General features: G+C 44.5%; 1 protein-coding gene across 2 annotated transcripts in view; it reads right to left on the reverse strand.

The window, feature by feature from the left end:
• Nucleotides 1–26,579, reverse strand: part of ccdc180 (coiled-coil domain containing 180) — a 142,607-nt gene that overhangs the window by 79,055 nt on the left and 36,973 nt on the right. For both annotated transcript variants that reach the window (XM_039762604.1, XM_039762605.1), the window contains 8 exons: nucleotides 26,395–26,523; nucleotides 22,831–22,941; nucleotides 22,644–22,739; nucleotides 22,401–22,564; nucleotides 21,313–21,432; nucleotides 9,761–9,840; nucleotides 9,580–9,668; nucleotides 4,979–5,101 (listed from right to left, as the gene is read on the reverse strand). In XM_039762604.1, coding sequence (XP_039618538.1) covers nucleotides 4,979–5,101; nucleotides 9,580–9,668; nucleotides 9,761–9,840; nucleotides 21,313–21,432; nucleotides 22,401–22,564; nucleotides 22,644–22,739; nucleotides 22,831–22,941; nucleotides 26,395–26,523 — 912 coding nt within the window. The remainder of the gene's footprint in view (nucleotides 1–4,978; nucleotides 5,102–9,579; nucleotides 9,669–9,760; nucleotides 9,841–21,312; nucleotides 21,433–22,400; nucleotides 22,565–22,643; nucleotides 22,740–22,830; nucleotides 22,942–26,394; nucleotides 26,524–26,579) is intronic.

Raw genomic sequence — 26,579 nt, forward strand, 5'->3', positions numbered from 1 at the left:
GGAGGGCTGAAACCCAACCACCACTGAACAAGAAACATAAGTTGAAACGTCAAAACTGGGCCAAGAAATATCTGAAGACAGATTTTTGTCAAAGGTTTTATGGACCGATGTGATGAGAGTGACTCTTGATGGACCAGATGGATGGACCTGTGGATCAGTAATGGGCACAGAGCTCCACTCCAACGTGGAGGTGGGGTACTGGTATGAGCTGGTATTTTTAAAGATGAGCTAGTTGGACCTTTTGCATTGAAGATGAACTCAAAATCAACTCCCAAACCTACTGCCAGTTTTTCGAAGACACTTTCTTCAAACAGTGATACAGGAACAAGACCATGATTTTTATGCAGGCCAATGCTCCATCACTTGCATCCAAGTTCTCCACTGCGTGGCCAGCCAGTAAAGGCCTTAAAGATGAAGGAATAATGACATGGCTCCCCTTCCTCATCTGACCTAAACCCTATCGAGAACTTGTGGGCACTTCTTAAACGCTAGATTTACGGGGGAGAAAAACAATCCACCTCTCTGAAGAGTGTCTGGGAGGCTGTAGTCACTGCTCCACAAAAAGCTGATCGTCAACAGATCAAGAAACTGACAGACTCCATGAATGGAAAGAAAGGCTTATGACTGTTATTGGAAAAAAGGGTGGCTATATTGGTCATTGATTGATTGATTGATTTGTTTTGAAATGTCAGAGATGTTTATTTGTAAATTTTGAGGTGTTTGTTTATTATTCTCACTCTAACAGATGAAAAGAAACAAGTGAGATGGGAACATTTTCATTTTTCCTTTAGTTGCATAATAAATCTGCACACTAATAGTTGCCTAATAATTGTGCGCACATATGTATTCCCCTGATGATGTTCTCACTCACATTTCCGTTGTGAAACATTCAGGTTTCAGGTTTATTAACATTTTGGATTGACTGATAGCACTGTGTTTGTTCCATATTAAAATGAATCCTCAAAAATACAACTTGCCTAATAATTGTGCACACAGTGTATGTTAATTAATGTTGACTTATGTTTATTTTTTATTGTCTTCTATTTTTCTATTCATTTTGTAAAGCACTTTGAGCTACATTTTTTTGTATGAATATGTGCTATATAAATAAATGTTGATTGACTGATTGACTGAACGTAAGGACAACATGAAAGGAGGCATAACCCGGCCAGGATGAGACTTAATTCTTATCCCAGTTGGGGTGAAGGAGTAATGGAGGGACTGGTGGAGGTCGTTTCACAAGAGCAGGTCCTCCCCCTGGTGTAGAGGATGGCAGTGCTCTTCTGGAGTGGATGCCCGCAGGGATCCATGGGAATTGTCGTTCAGAAGGACAGCTCTGTCGGTGTCCTTGGGTGCCGCCGGAAGGCACTGTAGTGAGTGGGACCACCTGCTTCGTAGAGCTTCCGCATGACCCAGAAGTGCTTCTACCCTTCAGTACTATGGCACCGGAAGTACTCCTGGGTCCAACACAAAAGGAAGCCATCAAGCCTCCTCTGGTTGAGTCGGGAGATAGCAGGTGACACTCAACTGGAAGAGGAAGGAGGAAGAAATGTACTGGCTTGGCTGGCATTTTTGTGTAATAGTGCTGGTGAAAAATAAAACAAATATTTGATTTGAACCCAGGATTGTGTGAGGTAGCACTGTGTCTGAGGTTTGGAGCTCAGTGGTGCCCCCTTGTGGTCACACCCTGTAACAAATCTTGTACATCTACACAAAGTGGTCAGCCGAAATGAAAGTGCTGGTAACTTTACGCTTTCTGGCATAGCAATCATCTTAGTAGGTCACATCCAAGCACTTCTCGAATTTTGCTCCAAACTCCGAATAACCTTACAACACGTGAAGTAATATGCAGATTCATACACTTCCCCTCAATCCATGTGAGGCGCTGTTAAAGCAAAACGACACACACACATGAAGATCACAGCCCCAAATGTGGATGAGCGCCCAATATGTAAATCGCATGTGACATCACAGTATCAATGCACGGTTGCTCATAGATGCAAACGGTGCTCTAGTAGCCAGGGCAGAAGGTAGGCGGGGCCAGATGGCTGATTGACAGTGAAATGTCACACGGCTACACTGAGCTTGGCATTCGATCAACCCCTGGGACACTCCAGTTACACCTGACAAGCCTCAGGAAGGTGCAAGACGGCAGACAGAGACAAACAAAGTTTTGGATAAACAGATCCTCGCAGAAGACAAGTGGGGATCAGAATCAGGGAGAGGCATAGCAGGGAACTCTGGGAGACGATCGGGAATACCAGACGAGTGATGGTGCAGTGCTAGTTTCAGTATGACTGTTGCTTTACAAGGCGTTTTGTGTGCCATAGCAGCAGGACGGTGATTCTTCCATTAGTACTGCCGTGGATCGTTCATTGTTAAATAAACGTGATCCATTATTGGGCTTAGCTCTCATTTGCTGTGTGCGTCTCAATCCTTCCACCTCGGTGCTCATTACTGCATTATTCTTGACCTGTCAGAGACTGATAACAGAATAAATTAAAAATATTTGATATATTTTGCCTCTACGTGTACCTTCAGCACCTTTCCTCGGTATCCTCGTGTGTCTGAACCTGTGCTCCCTCTCGCGAGATCGTGACCCATAAAGCCGGCTTCTCAGACTCTTGGAATTTCGCGGCGCCTTGCTCACCTGCTGTCTGCTTTTATAGGTTCTGTCTTTGAAGGGGACTCTCAGCGTGCCTCCCACGCCTTCACTGGGTGTCTCACACTTGCACTTCCTCTTTTCAATCGCATCACCAAAGCCAAACCAACCAATCAGATTGCTCTGAGGGGCTGGACACACACACACACACACACACACACACACACACACACACACAGACCTTAATGTTTTATTATATAGTAGACATTTTTGCAAAGTGGCAACATTACCATGCAGCTTAGCTTGGCACAGAGTATCCTATCTCTTCTTGTCCTAGTACTTTCATTATTATTATGATAATTATTGGTGATAGTAGGGAGTTGTACCGTGTTAGCCAGTATGGACGCAATAAGAAGTCAAGCAAAATGTCCCCTTTACTTGGCTAACTGAACAGATTACAACTTGTAAGCTTTAGAGGCAACCCAGGCCCCTTCTTCAAGCAGGCTGTAATCCTTACAAGAACGGCCGACGGGAATGTTACAAAACAGTGGCGCCTGTAAACAATACAAATGGTGGTGGCTGTAATGATTACAACCTGCCTGAAGGAGGAGCTGAGCTGCCATGAAGGCTTGCATATTGTAATCTGGTCAGTCAGCCAATAAATGGGGTTGTTTTGCTTGACTTTTCTTCTTATTATTATCTTTGTGGTGAAGTCTTGGCGTTGGTATCAGAAAACTACAAAATGTCCTCACGTGGCAAGGGGTGCCACAAAGTCGTGATGCCATGCATTCTCAAACACGTCCTCCTACTCCTCACTGGGAGTCGGCGTAGGACACTTCATAACTGCTTCTCATGATAAATTCTTCTCCTAGTCAGACTTTTTGTGCAATCCCTAGGAGTCATTCGGAGACCCCTGATAAATTAGGGCCTGGTTCTGGTTATTGCCTGTGTGGAGTTTTCTTCTTCTCTCCAGGTGTTAAACAGTGACGGGCTCAGGGATGACCTGCCACTCGGAATTCAGCTGATGCTAACTGGATATTCACAAAACTAGATCAGCAAGTTAGGGACGCGGACAATCAAGTTACTTTAACTGTTAGGAATACAATGAAACGCCTACTTACTTCAGAACAGTTGAGGAACACAACACAACACAAAAAAGTCCATTTAGAAGGCCACATGCACTGCCTTTACAGTACAATTAATATAAATGTGTATCTGTAAGTGTTATTACTTGACATAACTGTGTAGATGTACTGCTTACGCAGGGTGGTGGCCATTTTGAGAGACAGAACTGAATGCACGGATGACAAGGACACGAGATATCAAGCAGGGTTCGTACGCGGGAAGAGGTTAGGTGCACGCGTCCGATACAGCACATCGTTGCACCCACCACATGACAAAGCAACTCAGATTAGGACCCGAGTGCAGCCAAGCAATGGCCGACACCTCAGCACCACACTGGTTCAGATGGAGTGGAACCAGTGAGAGGTTTTTTTATGGTGGCTGGAGTGCCAATTCTGCCACCAACCCCCAGGTTTTTCCCTGCAGGTTGGAGAGCCCACATGCAGGGGTGGATGCAGATTAACGTCATACCCAGGATGGAGCACTTGCAGGTTAAGGGTCACTTTTGGATTTTACGGGATTCAAACCGATTGCCAATGCAAATCCCTAAGCCTCAGAGCCACCACTCTGTCCGTACGCGGTGTGGTAGTCGGCTGGGGGCTGTGCCCAGTCGCGACCCATGGACGGACCAGGAGAGGGACTGTGCCTTCCCAGGACCACAAGGGGGCAGCTGCCCTGCCTGGTTTGGGGGCCACAGGGTTTGAGCATGGAAGCTCAACCCTGTAAGGGGCCGTGGCCTCCGCCAGGGGGCACTCAGACGATTGTGGAGCCTCTGACGTTAGCGCTTCCGCCACACCAGGAAGTGCCGCAGGAAGTCTATCGGAAAGCACCTGGAGAACGTCCAGGTGGACATAAAAGGGGCTGCCTCCCTCCAGTCGGGAGGAAGAGGACAGAGTTCGGTGGAGAGGAGTGGAGGCAGTGAAGGACCTTTGGAGGGCCCGAGAAGAGGGTGATTGGTGTAGGGGCACTGTGTGTTGTGAGGACTTGTGCTTTGTGGAACCATTGGTGTGTGTCCGGGGCTGGACTTCCACAGCGGGAAGACTAATATTAAATAAGAAAAGATCGGGACGTGTAGCCAGAGTCGAGGTCAAAGGCCCAGTCACACGACATGATATCTCCAATGGTTTTCAGTGGCGGTTGTCATACCAGTGGCTTTACTTAGGGAAGGTCACTTGAGAATGCGGTACAAGGGCATCGGCCGCTGTGGTTGGGGGGGTGTAGGCCAGGCAGGCCAGGCGGCTTTGGTTGACTTACATCCATGATGTTGATCTCTTTTTCCTGTTCAGTCTGACAGCTCCCAACCAAAGGCATGAACTCAGTGTCCACCGTCTGCTGGATTTCCTTTTCCGACAGCAGACAGAACTTCAGCATCTCCTCCTGAACAAAGTGAATAAAACAAAGTGAACTGACCCACAACTGGCAGTGAATGCAAACTGTGTTAACATCTAAATATAACAGAAATATCATCAGGATCATAATAAACTGCTCAAAAAAATTAAAGGACCACTTTGAAAACACATCAGATCTCAATGGGAAAAAGAAATCCTCCTGGATATCTATACTGATATAGACTGGGTAATGTGTTAGGAACGGAAGGATGCCACATCGTTTGATGGAAATGAAAATGATCGACCTACAGAGCCCTGAGTTCAAAGACGCCCCAAAAATCAGAGTGAAGACATGATGTGGCAGGCTAGTCCATTTTGCCCAAATTGAATTGCAGCAACTCCAAATTGTACGCAGCACTTTGTATGGCCCCTGTGTTCTTGTATACATGCCTGACAACATCGGTGCATGCTTCTAATGAGATGACAGATGGTGTTGTGGGGATCTCCTCCCAGATCTGGACCAGGGCATCACTGAGCTCCTGGACAGTCTGAGGTGCAACCTGGTGGCATTGGATGGACCAAAACATAATGTCCCAGAGGTGTTCTATTGGATTTAGGTCAGGAAAGTGTGGTGGCCAGTCAATGGTATCAATTCCTTCATCCTCCAGGAACTGCCTGCATACTCTCACCACATGAGGCCAGGAATTGTCGTGCACCAGGAGCCACTGTACCAGCATAGGGTCTGACAATGGGTCCAAGGATTTCATCCTGATACCTAAAGGCAGCTAAGGTGCCTTTGTCAAGCCTGTAGCGGTCTGTGTGACCCTCCATGGATATGCCTCCCCAGACAATCATTAACCCACCACCAAACTGCTCATGCTGAATGATGTTACAGGCAGCATAATGTTCTCCATGGCTTCTCCAGACCCTTTCACTTCTGTCACGTGCTCAGGGTGAACCTGCTCTCATCTGTAAAAAGCACAGGACACCAGTGGTGCATCTGCCAATTCTGGTATTCTATGGCGAATGCCAATCGAGCTGCATGCTGCTGGGCAGTGAGCTCAGGGCCCATTAGAGGACATGGGGCCCTTGGGTCACCCTCAGGAAGTCTTTCTGGTTGTTTGGTCAGAGACATTCACACCAGTGGCCTGCTGGAGGTCATTTTGTAGGGCTCTGGCAGTGCTCCTTGCCCAAAGGAGCAGATACTGGTCCTGCTGATGGGTTATGGACCTTCTATGGCCCTCTCCAGCTCTCCTAGAGTAACTGCTTGTCTCCTAGAATCTCCTCCATGCCCTTGAGACTGTGCAGGGAGACACAGCAAACCTTCTGGCAATGACACGTATTGATGTGCCATCCAAGAGAAGTTGGACTACCTGTGCAACCTCTGTAGGGTCCAGGTATCACCTCATGCTACCCGTAGTGACACTGACTGTAGCCAAATGCAAAACTAGTGAAGAAACAGTCAGAAAAGATGAGGAGGGAAAAATGTCAGTGGCCTCCACCTGTTAAACCATTCCTGTTTTGGGGGTCATCTCATTGTTGCCCCTCTAGTGCATCTGTTGTTAATTTCATTAACACCACAGCAGCTGAAACTGATGAACAACCCCCTCTGCTACTTAACTGACCAGATTAACATCCCATAAGTTTCATTGACTTTATGCTATACTCTGATTAAAAAGTGTTCCTTTAATTCTTTTGAGCAGTATACTACAAGACATATCTAAAGGTGTCGTTCACATCCAGTGGTAAACTCTCAACAGAGGCCTAAATCGCTTTATAAACTTCAAGTGGTCCAGAATTCAGCTGTCCTCCCGCATCATCACTAGACCCCTCTAGTCACCACATCACTCCCGTCGTGCAGCAGTTTCATTGGCTTCCAGTTCAGTTCTGAATTCAATTCTAAATCCTCCTGTTAACTTTTAAGGCTCTCCACAGCCTCGCCCCTCCATATCTGTCTGACCTCCTCCATGTTGCCATTCCCTCCCGTACCCTCAGATCCTCTTCCTCCATCCACTTGACTGACCCGGTCACCCATCTTACCACCAGCTCTGGAACTCACTACCACCTGAGCTTAGAGATATTGAATCCTTTTCACTTTTCAAATCCAAACTTAAAACTCATTTGTTTAAGACGGATTTTTCTCTTTGATTACAATTGTTCTGACTCATTTTAACTTTTGTATTTTGCTTTTGTTTATTGTTGGGTGTCCTTGAGTATTTAGAAAGGCGCCTACAAATAAATAAAATGTATTATTCCATCCATTATCCAACCCACTGTATCCTAACTACAGGGTCATGGGGGGGTCTGCTGGAGCCAATCCCAGCCAATACAGGGCACAAGGCAGGAAACAAACCCCGGGCAGGGCGCCAACCCACTGCAGAAAATGTATTATTATTATTATTATTATTATTATTATTAAGGTCTCAACACACAAAGAAAGGAGGATCTCGAGTCAGTGGAAGGCCGTGGTGTATGTAGGACCCGAGCAAAATGGAGTCTAGAAAAGCCCAACAACATCACAAGTGTTCTGCGTCGGCTGGAGAAACGTCGTAATTATAGGATCAGGAGATGAAATGTGCTCAAAGTATGTGTGCTAGGATGTTTCCAAAACGTTGAAGAGCCAGAAACGCTAAAACAAATTTTAAAACAGATTTGCTATGGTGGGCAGCATCAGGAGTGGGCAGGAGGAGGAGTACAGGAAGCTAATCAAAGACTTTGTTAAATGGTGCAACTCAAACCACTTACACCTTAACACCAGTAAGACCAAGGAGCTGGTGGTGGATTTTAGGAGGACCAGACGCCTCATGGACCCCGTGATCATCAGAGGTGACTGTGCTGAGGGTGCAGACCTATAAATACCTGGGAGTGCAGCTGGATGACAAATTGGACTGGACTGCCAATACTGATGATCTGTGTAAGAGAGGACAGAGCTGACTATACTTCATTAGAAGACTGGCGTCCTTCAACATCTGCAATAAGATGCTGCAGATGTTCTATCAGACTGTTGTGGCGAGCGCCCTCTTCTACACGGTGGTGTGCTGGGGAGGCAGCATAAAGAAGAGGGACAAACTAGTGAGGAAGGCAGGCTCTATTGTAGGCACAGAGCTGGACAGTTTGATATCCGTGGCAGAGCGACGGGCGCTGAGCAGACTCCTGTCAATCATGGAGAATCCACAACATCCACTGAACAGGATCATCTCCAGACAGAGGAGCAGCTTCAGCGACAGACTGAGGAGACCCCACACTATGCGACTCTTCAATTCCACCCGGGGAGTAAATGCTAACATTACTCAAAGTTATTGTCTGCTTTTATATGCATTTTTTATTACTATTTAATATAATATTGTTTTTTTGTATCAGTATACTGCTGCTGGATTATGTGAATTTCCCCTTGGGATTAATAAAGTATCTATCTATCTAAAAAAACATTAAACCGAAAAGAAGTCAGAAAACCGAGAAGAGTTTAGGCAAAGAATTGCACACCAAGCTGGGATATTGACCTTATATTTGGTCAAGCCAATGTCGTCACACGTCATGCATTCCCGGATTAGAGATTACCTAGAACAGCCGACAAAAAAGTGGTGCCTGCAAACAACAGAAATGTTGGTGTGGAGTGACACTAAAAGTGATTGTGTACGTTTCTCTGCACTGTAGATAGAGAAAAACGAACGTCAAACTCACCAAAATAGGCACAAAAACCCAATAATAATAAAACACACCAGTCAGAACAACAAGGATATAAAGTTCACGGGCGACTGTGGGGAAGGCTGCAGAACAAGCATGGTTTCACGATTGATTTTATCGACTCAGAATCGTCTCTGATGACAGCAAGTGGGAATAAGAAAGGGAATTAGAACTAGAATTAGAACAATCTAGACGAGAACAGGCCATTCAGCCCAACAAAGCTCGCCAGTCCTATCCACTTATTTCCTCCAAGAAAACATCAAGTCGAGTTTTGAAAGTCCCTAACGTCTTACTGTCTACCACACTACTTGGTCGCTTATTCCAAGTGTCTATCGTTCTTTGTGTAAAGAAAAACTTCCTAATGTTTGTGTGAAATTTACCCTTGACAAGTTTCCAACTGTGTCCCCGTGTTCTTGATGAGCTCATTTTAAAATACAAGTCTCCATCCACTGTACTAATTCCCTTCATAATTTTAAACACTTCAATCAGGTCACCTCTTAGTCTTCTTTTGCTTAAACTGTAAAGGCTCAGCTCTTTTAATCTTTCCTCATAATTCAACCTCTGTAGTCCTAGAATCAGCCGAGTCGTTCTTCTCTGGACCTTTTCTAGTGCTGCTATGTCCTTTTTGTAGCCTGGAGACCAAAACTGCACACAGTACTCAAGATGAGGCCTCACCAGTGCATTATAAAGGTTGAGCAGAACCTCCTGTGACTTGTACTCCACAGATCAAGGCGCTATATAACCTGACATTCTGTTAGCCTTCTTAATGGCTTCTGAACACTGTTTGGAAGTTGATAGCTTGGAGTCCACAATCCACAATTCCAAATCAATTGTAGGCCTCACCTTGTACTGATCGATACGCTCCAAACAGCTCTGCCAAAACTGCTCGTAGGACAAGTGGAGTCTATTCATATAGCGCATGTTGACCCGATCTGAAACAAAGGAGACATGAGAGCCGTCACTGGCAGCCGTCTGGCACAGCCTGGTGGTGGTGGTGGCGATGGTCACGGCTGGAGTTACTCACCGATCTTTTCATTTACTTGGCACAGTGAGGAGCACCACTCTTCAACCATCTTGTTAGTGCATTGAGGAGGGACGATGGCACTGTGTGGAAAACAAAAGGTGACACATGTAACCAAACTCAAGGGGCAATCTGCAGAATGGCAGCTGTCATTAAAAAGAATAAATGAACAAATCAGTAAATGAAAAACGATTTGTATACCATGCCCAGATTCTCCCTGTGTCTCCATGGCTGTTTCTCCGGTTTTCCTCCCAAATTCACAAGGCTGATTACTGTACACTGTCAAATGTTACTTAGTGGCAACGGTAAGGAAAGGGAGAGCAGAGATTGAGACAAAGTTCACTACCAAGAAGTCAAAACCAAATCATTAACCAAAAACTGAAGCTGAAAAACCACAGCAAAAGAATTTGGAGACAGAGAAACAACAATAATCAACGAACGCACGGCAACGTTTTGTGTCAATTCAAGAGAGCGGCGTTCGGAAAGAGTCACGGTCTCATCCTGTTAAGTATTTTCTTCTCTAAGTCAATTTTTTTTACAACTCTTCCTGGCCCTTTTGATTCAAATGTGCATACGATTTGGAGGTTTCCTGTCCCAAGGATTTTGGTGATACGTTTTTTCAATTCAGGGCTTGAAATATTTTGGATCGTTTCTACTGCCATTTTTTGAGCTACCATTTCAGGGATGCGTCCTCTGGGGTTGTGAACCATGAAATAAAGGTTCAACTTGAGGTCCTGTCCATATTTGAGTTTATTGATTACTTCAGGTCTTCACTATTACCTCTGTTAACGATCCGCAGGATGAATTCCTGCATTTTCGGTTTTAACGACTGATTCCTGTCTCATGTTTTGGGTTTAGTTGTTGTAATTCTTGATCTCCTGGTATTTGACCCGTTCCTGTCATTTGACCAAGTCTATTCTCCTGGTTACCTTTAAACATCCTACACATTTTCCTACAAAGCACGACAGATCCCTGTCTCATTTATCTCTTCTTTTTATTCATAAATTTAGAAAACAAAGATATACAATCTAAGCTGTTTTATTTATTGAAAATGGTTTTATTATTTTATATTTCTATATTATATTAAAATGGATTTACTTGTTTTCTATATTTTGTGCCTTTTTTTTTCAGTATATTGAGCCTAAGGGGGTGGGGCCACCTGATATTGCAGCTTTAGGCCCCGCCCAGCCAGTGCTATTTAAGACTCCAGCAGACCACAAGATGGCTGACTTCTGCTCATCGGCTCTCGATTTTGATTTCTGGATTCTTCCATTCTGGTTGTGCTTCTTTCTTCTGGCTTTCTTACAGAATTTGATTCTTCAGATTGTCGACTGGTTTCTCTTTTGACTCTTGATTCAAACATATTTTTGAAAATGGATAAAACCTTTGAATATATATATGGTATAGGACCAGGATGTTAGGAGTTTACAGACCTACAAATCTTGACTTTTTGTTCTTGTCATAACATTTTTCTAATGTTCTAATATTTGGTTTCTTTTTCAATTTTCCAGGCATTATACTGTGTCTTCTTTCTCACTTTTTTCTGATTCTGATTTTGCACTTGACAAATGTATCCAAAGCATATTTAATTAAATTCATTTACTCTCAATTTTTTCCAATGCCATTTTGTTTTTCAGTGGTTTTAATTTGTTTTGTCGTGTAGCTGTTAGGGCATCACTATGGTAACCTGATCAGTGGGCACACCTGGTGACATCAACAGCTTAATGTTATTTCATTTCGCCATTGTGCACTTTCAGGTCATGTGAGAGTTACATGAGATTGACGTTTAATATCAGTTTCTGACCGATATTTCATCTCTTAATTCTTAACCCTAAACCTAACCCTCTTCTAAAGGCATAAGTTTTTTTTTTATGGTTCCCCTTATTTCCCTTTTGTTCATTTCATAAGTCTGCCCCTTTTTATGTGGTTAGGCCTCTGTAGGCCTCAAGCCTGCTTCTTAAGTTTAAGATACGACTCCCCTCAGTGAAGTCTGAGGCTCAATTTTTTTCGACAAGCCTCATTTTGAGTATTGAGATTGGAAACACGCAGGTAATCAGGAAGAGCACAACGCTGACCTTCATTCTGTTAACAACGGTGACGTCACGCATCACACACTCTTCGTCATCTGCGCACACCATCTTGTACCAACAATCCCACAAAATGGTGACATCTATAACAATTCAAGAGGTGATGTGAAGTGATTGACATCGACATGAAAAGGTTAATTAATTCAGTGACCTACAAAACCATACATTAATACAAACAAGTCCACAAGGGTTACTACAGTCGAATGCAAAACAAAACCCCAAGTCGTACCTGAATACCATGTTACCAACGTGTGTACCTGAGGGAGTACAGGACAGTTCCTGCTTTGCTCCCAGTGCTGCCCAGATAGGCTCTTGTACCTCAATGATGCTGAACAAAATCAAAGAGTTCTGAGGATGCCAAGTGAGGAATTCACCCCGTGCAGTGGTCACCCCCTCAAAGTCACGACACGTCCCCCAGAAATGTCACTGGCAGTAGTCGTCAAACAGGAGTCTCCACAGCAGAAAGCTGCTGAGCCAAAAAGGAGAAGACCTTCAGGCCAGCAGCCGAAGATGTTTCTGACCTTGCAAGAAGTGACGTCACATGCAGCTGCAAATTCTTTCATGATGTTACACACGCGAGAATTGGGAGTGCCTCACGGGGAAGGCTTTGGGTGTGACACTGCCACGCAATTTCCTTCTTCATTATAATAAAGGGGAACACCCCTAGAGACTAGTGACACCACTAGCCCCGCCCCTTCTGCACCCTCCACTATAAAGCTTCCATTCTGACAGGAAGTCAACGTTCATACTGGAACCTGCTTCCAAAGAAGACACAACTCTTGGAAAAGAAGCCATTTTGTCAGTCTATGGAGCTCCTCTTGACAACTTCCATCTGCTTTAGCTATTATCTCGAAACTTTTTCTCATTTTTCTCAACCGAGATATTAAACGAGGTACCCCCTGGAACCCCAAACCCTTTTCCTTGGTGTCTCTCTTCATTCGACACTGTGTTGTGTTAGTTCACTTCATTTTATTCAATGTGTATGTTTTGCTTTTCCACTGGTGTGCCAAAGCATTCTGCCCACCTGCCTCATATGCTGATGCTCTTCCAACCAACCAAGTCATGAACTCTACAAGAGCTCTAAAGGTGTCCTGTGGTGTTTGGCACCAGGACATGAATAGCCGACTCTCCAACTCCTGTAAGTTTTGAGGTGGGGCCGCTGAGGATCTGACCTCTTATTCCAACACATCCCACAGGTGCTGGATTGGATGGAGATCTGGTGAATTTGGAGGCCAGGCCAACACCCTTGAACTCTTCATCCTGTTCCACGGAGCACATTATCCAGCTGAAAGGTGCCACTTCCATCAGGATTTACTGTTGCTATAAAGAGGTCTACAACGATGATTAGGTAGGTGGCAGACATGAAACCTCCAACTGGACAGTCCTTCTATAGACTTCCTTTCAGCCTGGCACACCTCCATGCCCTTCCCACTCACAAAGATGGTAAACCTCTGGATCTCATTCTCTCCAAGAACTGCATACCCGCTAACGCTAGTGTCACTCCACTACATACATCTTGACTTTATTATTCACTTCTCTCTACTCATCCCCTATTTTTCCACTGTCATTCCTTCCACAGTGTCCTTCGGTCATCACCTCCACTTCGTCTCTCCTACCCATTTCTCTTCCCTAGTCTATTTGGCTCTCCCTCCTTCTGTCCACCTCTCCACCCTATCCTCAACTCTGTTCTCTTGCTTTGATGCCTTCTGTCCTCTCTTCACTAGGCCTGCAGGTAAAAGACCCTCCTATCCATTGCTTTTGGAAACTCTACACCAAGCTTAGGACAACTGAATGGAAATGGAGGAAGTCAAAAGCCCCAGTTGACTTGGATAAGGATCAATCTCTTCACTTCTGCTACTACCAACACTACGTTTCTTTCTAAAGAGGATTAGCAAGACTTCTGATTCTCGTTGCTTGTTCTCTGCTTTCATCTCCCTCCTCAACCCACCACCACCTCCAACCTCAAACTCTGACTGCGGACGACTTTGCAACATTTGTTCAGGAAAAGATGGCAGTCATCAGTGGTTAATTCTCATCACACCTGACTGATCCCTCTTGAACACACCACAACGTTCACCTCCTTCTCATCTTCTTTCCACCACCAATGCTTCCAACCTGTTCTCTAATCACCCTGCCACCTGTCCCTCTTGACCCTGTCCCTTCACACCGCCTGTCCCTCACTCATTTCCGCAGTTACATATTTCATCAACACCTCACTCAGCACAGGCACCTTTTCATATCTTATATATAAATGTCTACGTGTGGAAGTGTGTGTCTGTCCGTCCCGGAAGTGCAAGGCTACAGCAGGAAGCTCAAAGATCCGGCAAGGCAGCCCCAAGTTAACGAGTTGAAAGAAGAAGAAGTACGAGGCTACAGCATGAAGCTGAAAGAAAGCGACTCCATTGCCAACCGCCGAGGAAAGACAAACGAGAGAGAAACTCGCTTAACCGCTTATAGACAAAGGGGGCGAGCTTGTCCGCAAAACGAAACCGCCGACTCTGCATTTCAATTATTTTATGACGATTTCAATAGTTTCTAGGAGCCCGGGCTTACACAGCTAGTATTGTATAAACAGGCCCTAATAAATCCTCTTTTCAAGAAGCCCACCATCACTTCATCTTACGTAGGTCATTACAGACCAGTGTGTCCCCTCGACTTTCTCATCCAAAATACTGGAATATTCCATTTCTAACCACGTCTCTTCTACGTACTGCTTGGTCCTAAGCAGTCAGGATTGAGGAAGGGCCACTGTCGACACGCTACGGCAGGCTAGAGCTACCAACATGTCATCTGCCCTCATCCTACTAGATCTCCCCTCTGCCTTTGACACGGTACACCACTAGACCTCCTCTCCACCTCCTCTGACTTGGCTATCGCTGGGATTGCCCTCAGGTTATTTGAGTCCTGCTTCTTAGGCAGATCCTAACCATGTGCCTTGGCACGGAGAGATGTCAAGGGTGCACCAATCAAGCATGGGGGTTCACCAAGAATTGCGTGCTGGGCCCTCTCCTCTTCTCTTTCTACACCTCCTCACTAGGCAAAACCATAGAGTCCCTTGGTTTCTCTTATTGTTATGCTGATGATACCCCACCGTACCAGTTGTTCCCTCCACAGGATCACATGGTATCAGCTGGAATCTCTGCATGTCTCACTGGATGAAGGAACGCCATCTACAGCTCATCCTGGCAAAGATGGACCTTCTTATTACCCCAGCTCATCCTTCTATTCAGAGCCTCATTTCTGTTCAGCTCGACTCATCATTGCCAACACCCGCCAAGTCAGTACACAACCTCGCGGTGGTGATTGACGACCAGCTGACCATTTTGTTACGGCCCCTCGGTCTTGCAGATTCACTCTACACAGAATCCACAAGATCAGACGTATCTGACAGAATATGAGGCACAACTCCTGGTCCAGGCTTTGATCTTGTCACATATAGACTAGAGCAGCTCTCTGCTGTTGGGAGTTACTGGCATGTTTCACTGCAGAGGATTTAAAATTCAGTGGCACACCAGCCAAGGTGGGCACATGCCACTCCTCTCTTCAGATCACTACATTGGCTTGGCATTAAGAGCAAATCCTCGACGCATACATACAGAGTAGTCAGTGGGTAAGTAGCTATGTATATGGAGACACCTATGAGGTCCTCTGCTGCTTCTCAACTATCCAGGTCTGCTGATGAATGAATTGCCTCTGGTGATGCCACCTCTGCGTGTTATCAAATCTCAGCCCAGACTATTTATTTTGTGTAGCTCCTAGATGATGGAACGAGCTGACCACCTTAGTTCAAAATTCTGAGACCCTCGGCGTGTTTAACAAGCTCTTGAAGACTCTCTTGTTTGGTGCACTTCTGTATGAGATTAGCCATTAGGTTTTATGATCTAGGAATTGTCACTTGCTGGCATTTTGTCACTTGTGGTGATCAGTTTTGTACCATGTTTATTCAATTATATTCACCTCTTTTGTAAGTCGCTGTAGATAAATCTATCTGCTAAGCACTGAATGGCTTTGTAAATATAAATGAGTGACGTCACATGCAACCACCAACTCTTTCATGTTGGGCACATCTATATTGAAATATACGGGGACGGATGTTGGCGTGACACTGCCACCAACGCATTTCTTGTTTTCATTAGAATGGAGGAGAACACCCTAGAAGACTAGTGACATCATTGGCCCCGCCCCTTCTACATCCTCCACTATAAAGCCTGCGGTCAGACAGGAAGTCAACATTCATACAGGAGTCTGCTTACCAAGAAGTCACTTTGCCAGCCAGAGGGCCTGAACCTGCATCTGCTTTTTTTCTTGACATTTTCTCCTTCTTCTCAACCTGGACGTTAAACTGAGCATCCCGTGGAACCCCAACCTCCTTTTCTTTATTTTACAATGTGTTATGTTATTGAACGTGCGTGTTGTGCTCTTACACTGGTGAGCCAAAACATTCTGCCCACTGCTCTACCAACCAACCAGGCCATGAAATTCTACAAGACCTCTGAAGATGTCCTGTGATGCCTACAACCAGGACAATAGCAGCAGATCCTCAGACTCCTGTAAGTTGCAATGTGGAACTGCCATAGATTGGACTTGTTGTTCCAACACATTCCACAGATGCTCAACTGGATGGAGATCTGGAGAATTTGGAGGCTGAGGCACCACCTTGAACTCTTCATCACGTTCCACAGGGCAAGTAGAGGAGCTTTGGGGACTTCTTGGTGGCCATTCTGTGGTTTCTGCAGTCATGGAATTTAATTAAGGCACTCATTTCATCCTGGTTTCTGAGCAAGTTGTAATTTTTTAGCGTCTTTGTATTTTTGTTCCCGGTTTTCTTACTTACTTTCCAGTTTATGATTCCGATTCTTGTCTCAAGTTTCTGGCTTGGTGACACATATCTAGCTGAACATGCGGTACAACAGAAAACTGGATTCAGCAGACCAGACAACCTTCTTCCATTGACTCTGTGTCCAGTTCTGACACTTTGTGTAAGTGCTTGACGTCTTGCATCGATGAGTCTTGGTCACCCAACATGCTGTTGGTGATTTGTCCCTCCTTGGACCATGATGGGTTGATAGACCATGGCTGACCATGTGAACCCCCACAAGTCAGTCGGGTCTCTCCACCGGCCCATATCTACTAGGAGTACCTAAGGTTAGCTTATCTTCTGTCACACACGTGCGCATGGGAGGCAGCGAGAAGAACCAAAAGAAGGCAATTCCGCACCAGGCCAGGGACAGGTGGGGTGCATTGAACTTTTTTCTTTAATCTCTGCAGACCTGACACGGGAAATCCTGCCTGACTGCCATGATGTCACTTCCGGTTCCGGCCTCCATGATATCATTTCCACCGAACTGCCATAAAACCCAGACCACTTCCTGCATGAACTCAGTTCTGTTGTGAACTCAATCTATAAACTTCTGTGCAACCAAATCTTACTTTTGTAGCCATGTTTAGGCATGCGGGTGGCTGCCCCAAAACTCTTTTTGTGTCAAGGTCTTTTCATTTTACAGTCTAATATGTTCTTGACATTGGCATGTGTCGTCGTTATGTTATTTGCGTCATGTGGGAGTGCCCATAATATTTTGGCTCATCGGTGTATATGTTGGCATTTTTAAAGGAAACACGCAGACCTCCGGTCTTCAGGTAAAAGTGGTTTGTATCTCTCTTGTTCTTGTCCTTGTCCTTGCCTTCTGTATCCTGTGTTAAACACCATTTGTGATGCGCCGGATGCTCAGCAGATGTCACTGCTCTTCCTTTTCTTTTTTTCTATTATGGAGTTGTTCATCACGGTCATTGATCAATAAACACAATACTTACACTCGATTATAAATGTATGTATCGGGTACCTGGTGGATTATCAATAGACAGGCTTGCAAGGATTCAGCTTTTATTACAATAAACTTTTCTGGCCACCAGTAAGAAACTCAGCAGAGTCACTTGTCTTTGTGCCATGTGGCTCGACAGAGCCCTCAATTCTTTCGACTTTTTCAAAACCTATCAGGTCATAAGCTTTTGACTGAAACCTAAAGCAGGGTTCTAGACCCAGGAGATTGAGAATACATGCTTGTTGCCATGTCGTATGTGCTTGATGGTCAGCAGTTGTCACAGCTCTAATTCTTCTTCCTATCGTGTAATGTGCTTCTGCAATTTGCTTCACGCTCAGCTGCTGCTGCTGCTCTTCTTTTTCTTTCCACCATGTTAAGTTTGTATCCCTGTCACTTGCTATTAGAAACCCATGAGTGCAGGTCAGTTTGCTGAGGTTGCCACTACCTCACATTTTTTACTCTTTTTCTTTTCTCCTTTCTTTCTGTCATGCCACTTTCTTCACTAGTTTGTCATAGGAAATAAACTAACCCGGGTCACTTTGCCGAGGTTGACATACCTTAGGATTTGCTGATTAACCAACGTGTATCAAGTCATAAGTTTTTTGATTAAGACCAGCAGATGGTGCTTCTTTTCCTCTTCCTATTATGGTCTTCCTCATCAAATCATTAGCCTTTGTTATTTGCTTGACGCACAGCAGATGTCACTGCTCTTCTTTTTCATCCTGCCATGTTAGTTTGTTTGCCAACCCTCGTCAGTTTGCTGAGGTTGCCACTACCTCACATATTTCTCAGTACCTGTATGTATTGGGTCATTAGCTTTCAATCAAGACCAAGACCCTGGAGTTCTAGCCCCATGACTGCACGGCTGATCTCGTGGCAGACGGACATTTTATAGGGAGATTCCACCCAAAAATGGTAACCATTGCACTTGTTACTAACCCCTGATTGTTTATGGTGTAACTTATGGTGAGCTTTTTTGCTGCCCCAAAGTAAAAGCGAAAATGTCACACCCAAAGCACGGACTCTTGGAGGTAATTGCTACACACATATTTCCAGATTGGAGAGCAGTGGGGTGTGATAATCGACTTTGAGGTTTTACGCGAGATGTCACCCTTTAGTGATTTGGGAACACGGACATTCAATTTTTTTCATAAAGTGGGACGGGGGGCTACCTTTGGCGTGTGGACACTCCATCATTTCAATGAGCCTGGGGTGCGGGTGGCCCTTGGTGGGTCTGGTGATCACCCAGAATGCCCCGATGGTAGATCTGCCGCCGAGTATAAAGTTGATTAAATGCTGTCCCCAGGTAGTTTGCCTACATGGCACAGCCTGCCAGCCCTGAGTGACACAATAGGGTGGTCCAAAACAAAAAAAAAAACTAAGATTCAAGTTCTCCACAAGGCTAGTTTTATTCTTCCTCACATTTATAGCAAACACAGAAATTGTTAATGAAAATAAATAACATTTAGAGGTCGCTCCATTTTTATGTCACCTGAACTGAACAGCAGACGACTGTTCCACACTTGACTGGCACTGCCTTTGACGAAGCTGTGATGGTTTGCGACCAATCGAAGAACAAACCGTTTCTGTTCCTCGTCCTTCTTGATGGGACATATTCCTCTTCTTGCTGTGTGGCTCATTACCGTCACGCGTGCCGAGAGCTCACAGAATTCGCCGCAGACTGGGCCATCAGTCCTCCTCTTCTGGGGGTTTCCTTACGAATGCCTGCGACCTTCCCTCGCCTTGTTCCATAAGGACATCAAATAAGGAAGTTGTTCTTTCTGTTGCCAGATCCTCCAATGTCTGAAAAGACTGCGTCGCAGACCACCTCCTACACCACCTCCTACCTCTCAGGCAGGTCTTCCCTTCATTTTAATGGTGAAATGGAGTAACGGCAGCCCGTTGAGTCCACGAGGTAGGCCTTGCGGTGGATAAATGAGACTTTGACTTTCCAAGCGTCCAGTTCTCTGGGTCAGATCTTACAGTAGATGAAGCCACATTAGTTCAATAACTCCTGCGACTTATCATTTGTGAAGTTTTCGACAATTTGTGGGCGACGGTTGTTACCAGAGGCTTCTAAAAATAAACTACAAATAAAATGAAAACTCCTACGTAATACTAGAATGTTCTGGAAACTTCCACTTCTGCTCATATTGACATTTAAGTTTGTTCCCTTTGGCTCCCTAACCCTAACCGTATCCATTCATAAAAACGTCCTGAAATGTTCAGGTTCGTAGGCCATCACAAAAATGAGAGATGAAACCAGCAGATGAAGCCTGGTTCTTCAAATCGGACCCTGAGTCAAAACAGCAGAACACGGCCTGGTCTGAAAAAGGAGCACCACTCCGGCGTGTGAAGTTTCCCATTAGGGCGATGTTTGACATTTTCTTCCCTCATCAAAGAGTCACGGCCACCATCCCAGTTGACAAAGGCCAGATTGTGTCATCAGACGTCTACATAGAGAAAGGTTTGGCTGTCACCCCAAGTTGAACGACTGGTTCCTTCACCGGGAGATGACTTCTGTGCTTCGAGCCACAAAGACCATCCTCTTCACTGGGGTCTCTGGGATCAACCTTTGGAATGCCCCACCCTGCTCAGCTTGTGATGACTGGCTCTTTCCCCAAAATCAACACTACGAGGATCGAGAAGACGTGATCAGGGCAGTGAATGAAGACCTGGCAAAGCTACAAAGAGAGGATCCTCAGGCTGTAAACGTGCACTGGAGTCAATGACGGTTACGTGGAGAAGAAGAGGATGAAAACGGTTTCCGAGGAAAAAAACATGTGGGGGGGGGTCACCTTGTTTATTTTTATGAAAGCGAATGGATGTTTAGAACCTCCGTCGTAGACTCCACCTTATTACTAGAATGTTCTCGAAACTTCAATGTAAATACTAGAATATGGAAACCTCCACACACTACACGGAATGTTCTAGGAAGAACATCTTACTACTGGAATGTTGCCGAAACCTCTAATTAATTGTAGAATATTCCAGAACCCTCCAGTTTCTTCTATGTAGAATGTTGTGGGAACTCCACCTTAGTACTAGAATGTTCTTCAAAGTTGTACTTACTACTAGAATATTCCAGAAACCTCCACTTACTATGGGGAATGTTCTGAGAACTCTATCTTACCGCTAGAATGTTAATGTTCTTGAACCATCTAGTTAAAACCAGCATAATCTGGAAACCTCTACTTACTTCCATGTAGAATGTTGTGGACACTCCACCTCAGTCATCGAATGTTCTGTTTCGTTATTTTTATTGTTTACTAATCACTTCGCCAGTTAAGGACCCCATCCAAGAGTTCGTAGGAAGTTAGACCACAAATAAAATGTGCAGAATGGAGCGACCTCTAAATGTTTCCCAATCAGGCTGAAATTTCCACGGTACCTAACGGGTAAAGATAAGCCTTGTGGAGAAATGACTCTACGGACAGCAGATCTTTGTTTTGTGGACCACCCAAGTGGCACAAGGGTGGCCCTGTAAGAAGAAGTGGGTGCAGCTGCATGGCACCACTCGCCATGTTACAGTGACATACAACCACTGGCATTTCAAAGGCTTGGTCTTCTCATCCATCCACAACTTCCAGATCACCCACACGCCGCTGTGGCTCAACGGTATGGACAGCCAGGCGCCCCGAATACTGACCTGAGGGACTGCAGCAGGCTCAGCCGCCTCCTGTTCAGAGATTCCTGGATTTCTCTCATCTCGGCCAGGTCTCTCTGCACACCTTCAGGGGTCTGCAACTGCTGACTGCTTAGAAACCTCCTAAAAAACAAGCGGACATCATGGATTTTTTTTTTTTTGGAAACCACTTCCACCGTAAGGCCAGGGTGCTTTGGGATGACTTCATTTTGAAAGGTGCTATAGAAAATAAAGAAAGGCCATGGGTTCAAATTCCAACACCAAGTCCCTGTGTGGGCCTCACCTGCCACTGTGCATGCTGGGAAAATACTGAAACACATGCAGTGCTTTATTTTCTAAGGCGCTATATACATCACATGGTTCACTGTCAGAATCACACGAACTCTACCCCTATATTGCTTTACTTTGAAAGGCACTATATAAAAAATAAATCACACAGTTCATTTTCAGGGAGGCATTAAGTGAACCCACAAAGCACTCTATGTTGAAAGGCACTATATAAACTGCCGTGGTTTATTTTCAGAAAAACATGAACTGTACCCCTAGAATAGAGAATGAGGTTTGCCATAAAAGGCGCTATATAAAATCACAGCCTTGTCCACCTGTAGGTCCGACGAAGTTGCTACATGTGCCTGCAGCTCAAGGTGAAGCCACACAGAAACTGTACTGCAAATATTAGGGGCCAGTGACCCCTACAGAAAGGCGCTATATTAAATAATCAACCCTGAGTGCTGACTGAGCGTTGTTATGTTATATAGCACCTTGCAACTTTGAACTTGACTTGGCTGCTGCACTTCTTATTTTATCTCATTGTGGACAGCTGGAAGCAAATCCACCGTACCTGTAAAAAGTACTTCAGAATGAGGTCTGCTATACAAGGCGCTATATAAAATGAGAGCCCACACCCCCTATAAATCTGGCCCAGTTACTACATGTGTCAAGGTGAAGATACACAGAAACTGTACTGGACAAATTAGTTACCAGTGCCCCCTTAGAGAAAGGCGCTATATATATGTAACAGATAGTATTGTATAGGCGGGGAGCGTGTGGGTGCCACATTAATGGTGCCCACCTTCAGCTCGTGTGCTTACTTGAATTCCTCCACGGCCATCTGGCTCTTGTACGCCTTCCAGTCGTGCAGCCGCTCTTTCCACCTCAGGTGCTGCGTTTGCTCCATCTTCAGGTTCGACTCCAACAGGTTCATGTGCAGCTTCCCCAGAGCCCTCCGATTTGCCAAGAAGGCCTGATTGATCATCTGATTGAAATGCAAATACGTTAAGCAGCATCCCTGCAGGGGGCAGTAAAGGCGGTGGCAGAGGCGCGTTCGGTCTTACCATGGACTCTTTGTGAATTAGGCGATGGATGTCAAATGGCATCAGAAAGGAAATTTCTTCCAGGGACTTGGTGTAGCGCTTCAGCACCTCTGCCACCTGTGAAAAGAGACACATGCGGACACGGGCATCAAAGGGGCAGCACACTTTTGAAAAAAGGAACAGAGAGCTTCAGTTTACCAGTAGGCACCTTTTGGGCTCTCTCGCACTCATAAAGGGTGAAGGTTTTATCCAGTTCTTCAATCCATTCTCGGCGCTTCAGTGTTTGCTGGGACACGCAATCCCATAATTCACAGAGTCCCTGGAATAAAAAAAAAAGAGATGACCATCTGAAGAAATCATCCAATGGTTGGGCAGATGTCAGGAGTCGGTTGTATGATTTCAAGGTCAGTGGGGAGCATCAAGGAGAGTCGCACCACGACCACCAGAGGCATCCACCGCCTCCATGAGGATCAACCCAGGGAGTGGCGTCAGTGCCCCAGCAGTCAGTGGGCACAGTGCCACCTGCTGTTTGTAGTGCAAAATAAGTCCTCCGCCCCCCCATCGGTGATTGGAATTATTAGTAACATGTTTAGAACGGTCCTCAGCTTGGTCTTCCTAGGCAATCATTCCATTTTTTTTTAGCTATCATAGATTATTGTGAAAAAGTAATTGCCCCCTTCCTGATATTCTCAATTTGAAAGGTTTTCTCAACCAGTCGAAGGGACACCAGGTTAAGTTAAAAATAAATAAATAAATAAAAAAGCATGGAAAGGGGGTGAGTACCTCACATGTACAGCATAGGAGGAAACCTGCTCATCAATAAATACGTTTACTATTGGACTTGTTACGCCAAAGGGGGGCCACCCCCCTACTCATGACACATTTACCATGAGTTTTCAACATGTTTATCACCAAGCTTGCCCACCCACCCCAGTTTCACAAATTCTTTTATATTACATCAAGGTGAATACATAGTGCTGTGAAAAAGTATTTGCCCCCTTCCTGGTTACCCGTTCTTTTTGCCACTCATAACACTTAATTGCTGTTGATCTCCAAACAATTCCTAAGGTCATGACCTCGGGGTAACTGGTGAAGAGTTAAAAGGTGGTCTTGATGGCCATTTCGTATCCAAGACTGGACTGAACCTAGCAAGTCACTTTACTTGATATTCGGATTACTGGTTATTGAAACAAAGCTCTGCCTTTTGATTCACGATTTGGCTCTGATGTTCCCTCTTTATGACTTTTGGTTTTGGTCTTCGCTTTGCTCCGACTCTGCTCCTTCTCCTGTAGCCCCTGAATGGTCTGCCCTTTCTGCAGACAACACGTAGGAGAGGCTTCTGGTGTTGGGATCTTTGGAATCTGTCTGCCTTTTAGATGGTCCTATTTTTGTTTCTGTCTTATTTTAGGAAAACTTTTGGAACCTTCATTAATAAATGCTTAAACATTCAAGAAACTTTCTTTTGATTTCTTATGGCTTTTCCTTTGCTCATTTTTGTGGGCATTTAGCACTTTAAACTTTAAAAGCCTTTGTCCCATTTTTTTTAGGTGGGGCCTGTGCAGGCCACAAGCCTGCCATTTGAGTTTGGGGCTAGCCTGCCTGAGGTGAAGCCTTTTTCCATCATTTCAGACCTGTGAGGTGGGCAAGTCTGACCTTCGTTAGTTTGCTTTTTTTAAGGTCAGCACCCATTTGGAGATTTTTGCTTTGTCCCCTCCAGCATAATCTATAGGGAGGGGCGAAAGCTTTAGATTTGTGAAAAATTGCAATCTCTGGTTTTCGACGGATATCGACATTGATATTGAAAAAAATCCATATCTCGATGATGGCTGTGTGTGTCTGTGTGTCACAGTTTCTTGAGGACGGTCTCAAACTAAAACGGCTGGACAGAAAAACACCAAACTCAAAATGACATGACGATGTGCAGATTGATTTTTGACCCAAATCGTGCCAAGCGAAAGAGGAACTCTAGAGGAAACCTCAAGTACCGTAATTCTTAGGGCTGCCAGACATCCCTTATATATGGAACGTGTCCCATATTTGATCATTTTGTCCCCTGTCCCGTACTGACCTTTCAGGGACACCCAAATGTCCCATATTTAGTTCTTTTTTAAATTTCGTAATAAAAATATATTTTTACTACCTTCTTATGGTACTTAGTTGTAACTTTATAAGTAATTATACTTTCTTTTCTCAGATTCTCTTGATGCAAATAACCCAAATATAACAAGGAAACTCGTGTTTGCTGCCCGTTTGCAGCTTGTTCAGTTGCTGTGGTTGGCCGAGGACGGTGACACTCTTACCGTTGTGCCATCCAGCCGCACCCCTCATAGGGTGGCAGTGCAGTTCTGTATCAGCATTGCAACATACAGCGTCAACAGAGTGTGTTGTTACTACTTGCCACGGCCCACTTGCCTGTATTAAATAATAATATTTCTCTGTTGTCGTATTAAAGAAATATTTTCAAATGATTTCACTTTTATAGATTTTTTTTTAGTTTGTATTAAATATTTTTCAAATGATTTTACTTTTGTTTTCCTCATAACCCATTAAAATTCTTGCTTTATGTTTTTAACTTATGTCTCTACTTTTATATAATATATTGGTCTGGGTGTGTAGCGGGCATGTATACATTTATTTATATATATATACCTGTATATATATAGTAATCCCTCCTCGATCACGGGGGTTGCGTTCCAGACCCCCCACGATAGGTGAAAATCCACAAAGTAGAAACTATATGTTTGTATGCTTATTTTTATATATGTTAAGACCTTATAAACTCATGGAGAATCCACAGAATCCACTGAACAGGATCATCTCCAGACAGAGGGGCAGCTTCAGCGACAGACTGACAGACTGAGGAGACCCCACACTATGTGACTCGGGGGGTAAACGTTAACATTGTACAAAGTTATTGTCTGTTATACCTGCATTGTTATCACTCTTTAATTTAATATTGTTATTATCAGTGTGCTGCTGCTGGAGTATGGGAATTTCACCTTGGGATTAATAAAGTTAATTAAAAATTAAAGTTAAAATTAAAAATTATCTATCTATCGATTATATAGTGACTTTCTTATCTATTTATCTATCTATTATATAGTGCCTTTCATATCTATCTATCTATCTATTATATAGTGCCTTTCATATCTATCTATCGATTATATAGTGCCTTTCATATCTATCTATCTATCTATCGATTATATAGTGACTTTCATATCTATCTATCGATCTATCTGTCAGCTGGCAGACTGGCTCATCCTCTTTCTTTCACCCCAATGCCACACTCTCGCTCTCCAAGCCTTTTTTCCTTTCCGTCTCTTTTTTTTCCTCTCCTTCTGTGCCAGCCCGTTCTTCTATTGCTCGGTGGGCGAAGCGTCTCAATTGTGCACCGCAGGAAGCCGATTACACAACTGAGAAAGATCGGACCCTCACGTGCAGGTACGACTCGCCCCAATTACTCCATCAACTCCACGGTCGCGCCCACGGAGACTGACACAGCAAATGGATTATTTAAAAGCTGCCAATCTCTCGTACCCGCTACACCACAATCCCACTAATTATAATTAGTTGAATTTGTTCAATTATGTTTTTTTGTGATTTTAAGTAAGTTTTTTATTTATTTTTTACTTTTACTAAAAATGTTGGTCTATTCTGCAGATCAGAATTTGGCTCTTTATGTGCGCCTTGAGTAAACCAGAATTCAGCCAGGGCGCCGAGAATCGAAAACGTTTGGGAACCGCTGATCTAAATAGAATGAAATGACACTCACCTCTAATGTGAAATCATGCAGATCGGAGTCTTTGTCGATTTTCTGCATCAGCTCCTCGGTCTCCCTCTCTGATTCCGAAAGATTGTGAAGAAGAGCATCTCCAGCTTCTATAAAGAGGGGCTCGAAATCCTACGGGGAAAGACACATTCATGAAAAACACCGTGAGATGTTCTGCTAGTGTCTTC

Source organism: Polypterus senegalus, chromosome 9 (genome assembly GCF_016835505.1).
Source record: "Polypterus senegalus isolate Bchr_013 chromosome 9, ASM1683550v1, whole genome shotgun sequence".
NCBI classification, from domain to species: Eukaryota; Metazoa; Chordata; class Cladistia; order Polypteriformes; family Polypteridae; genus Polypterus; species Polypterus senegalus.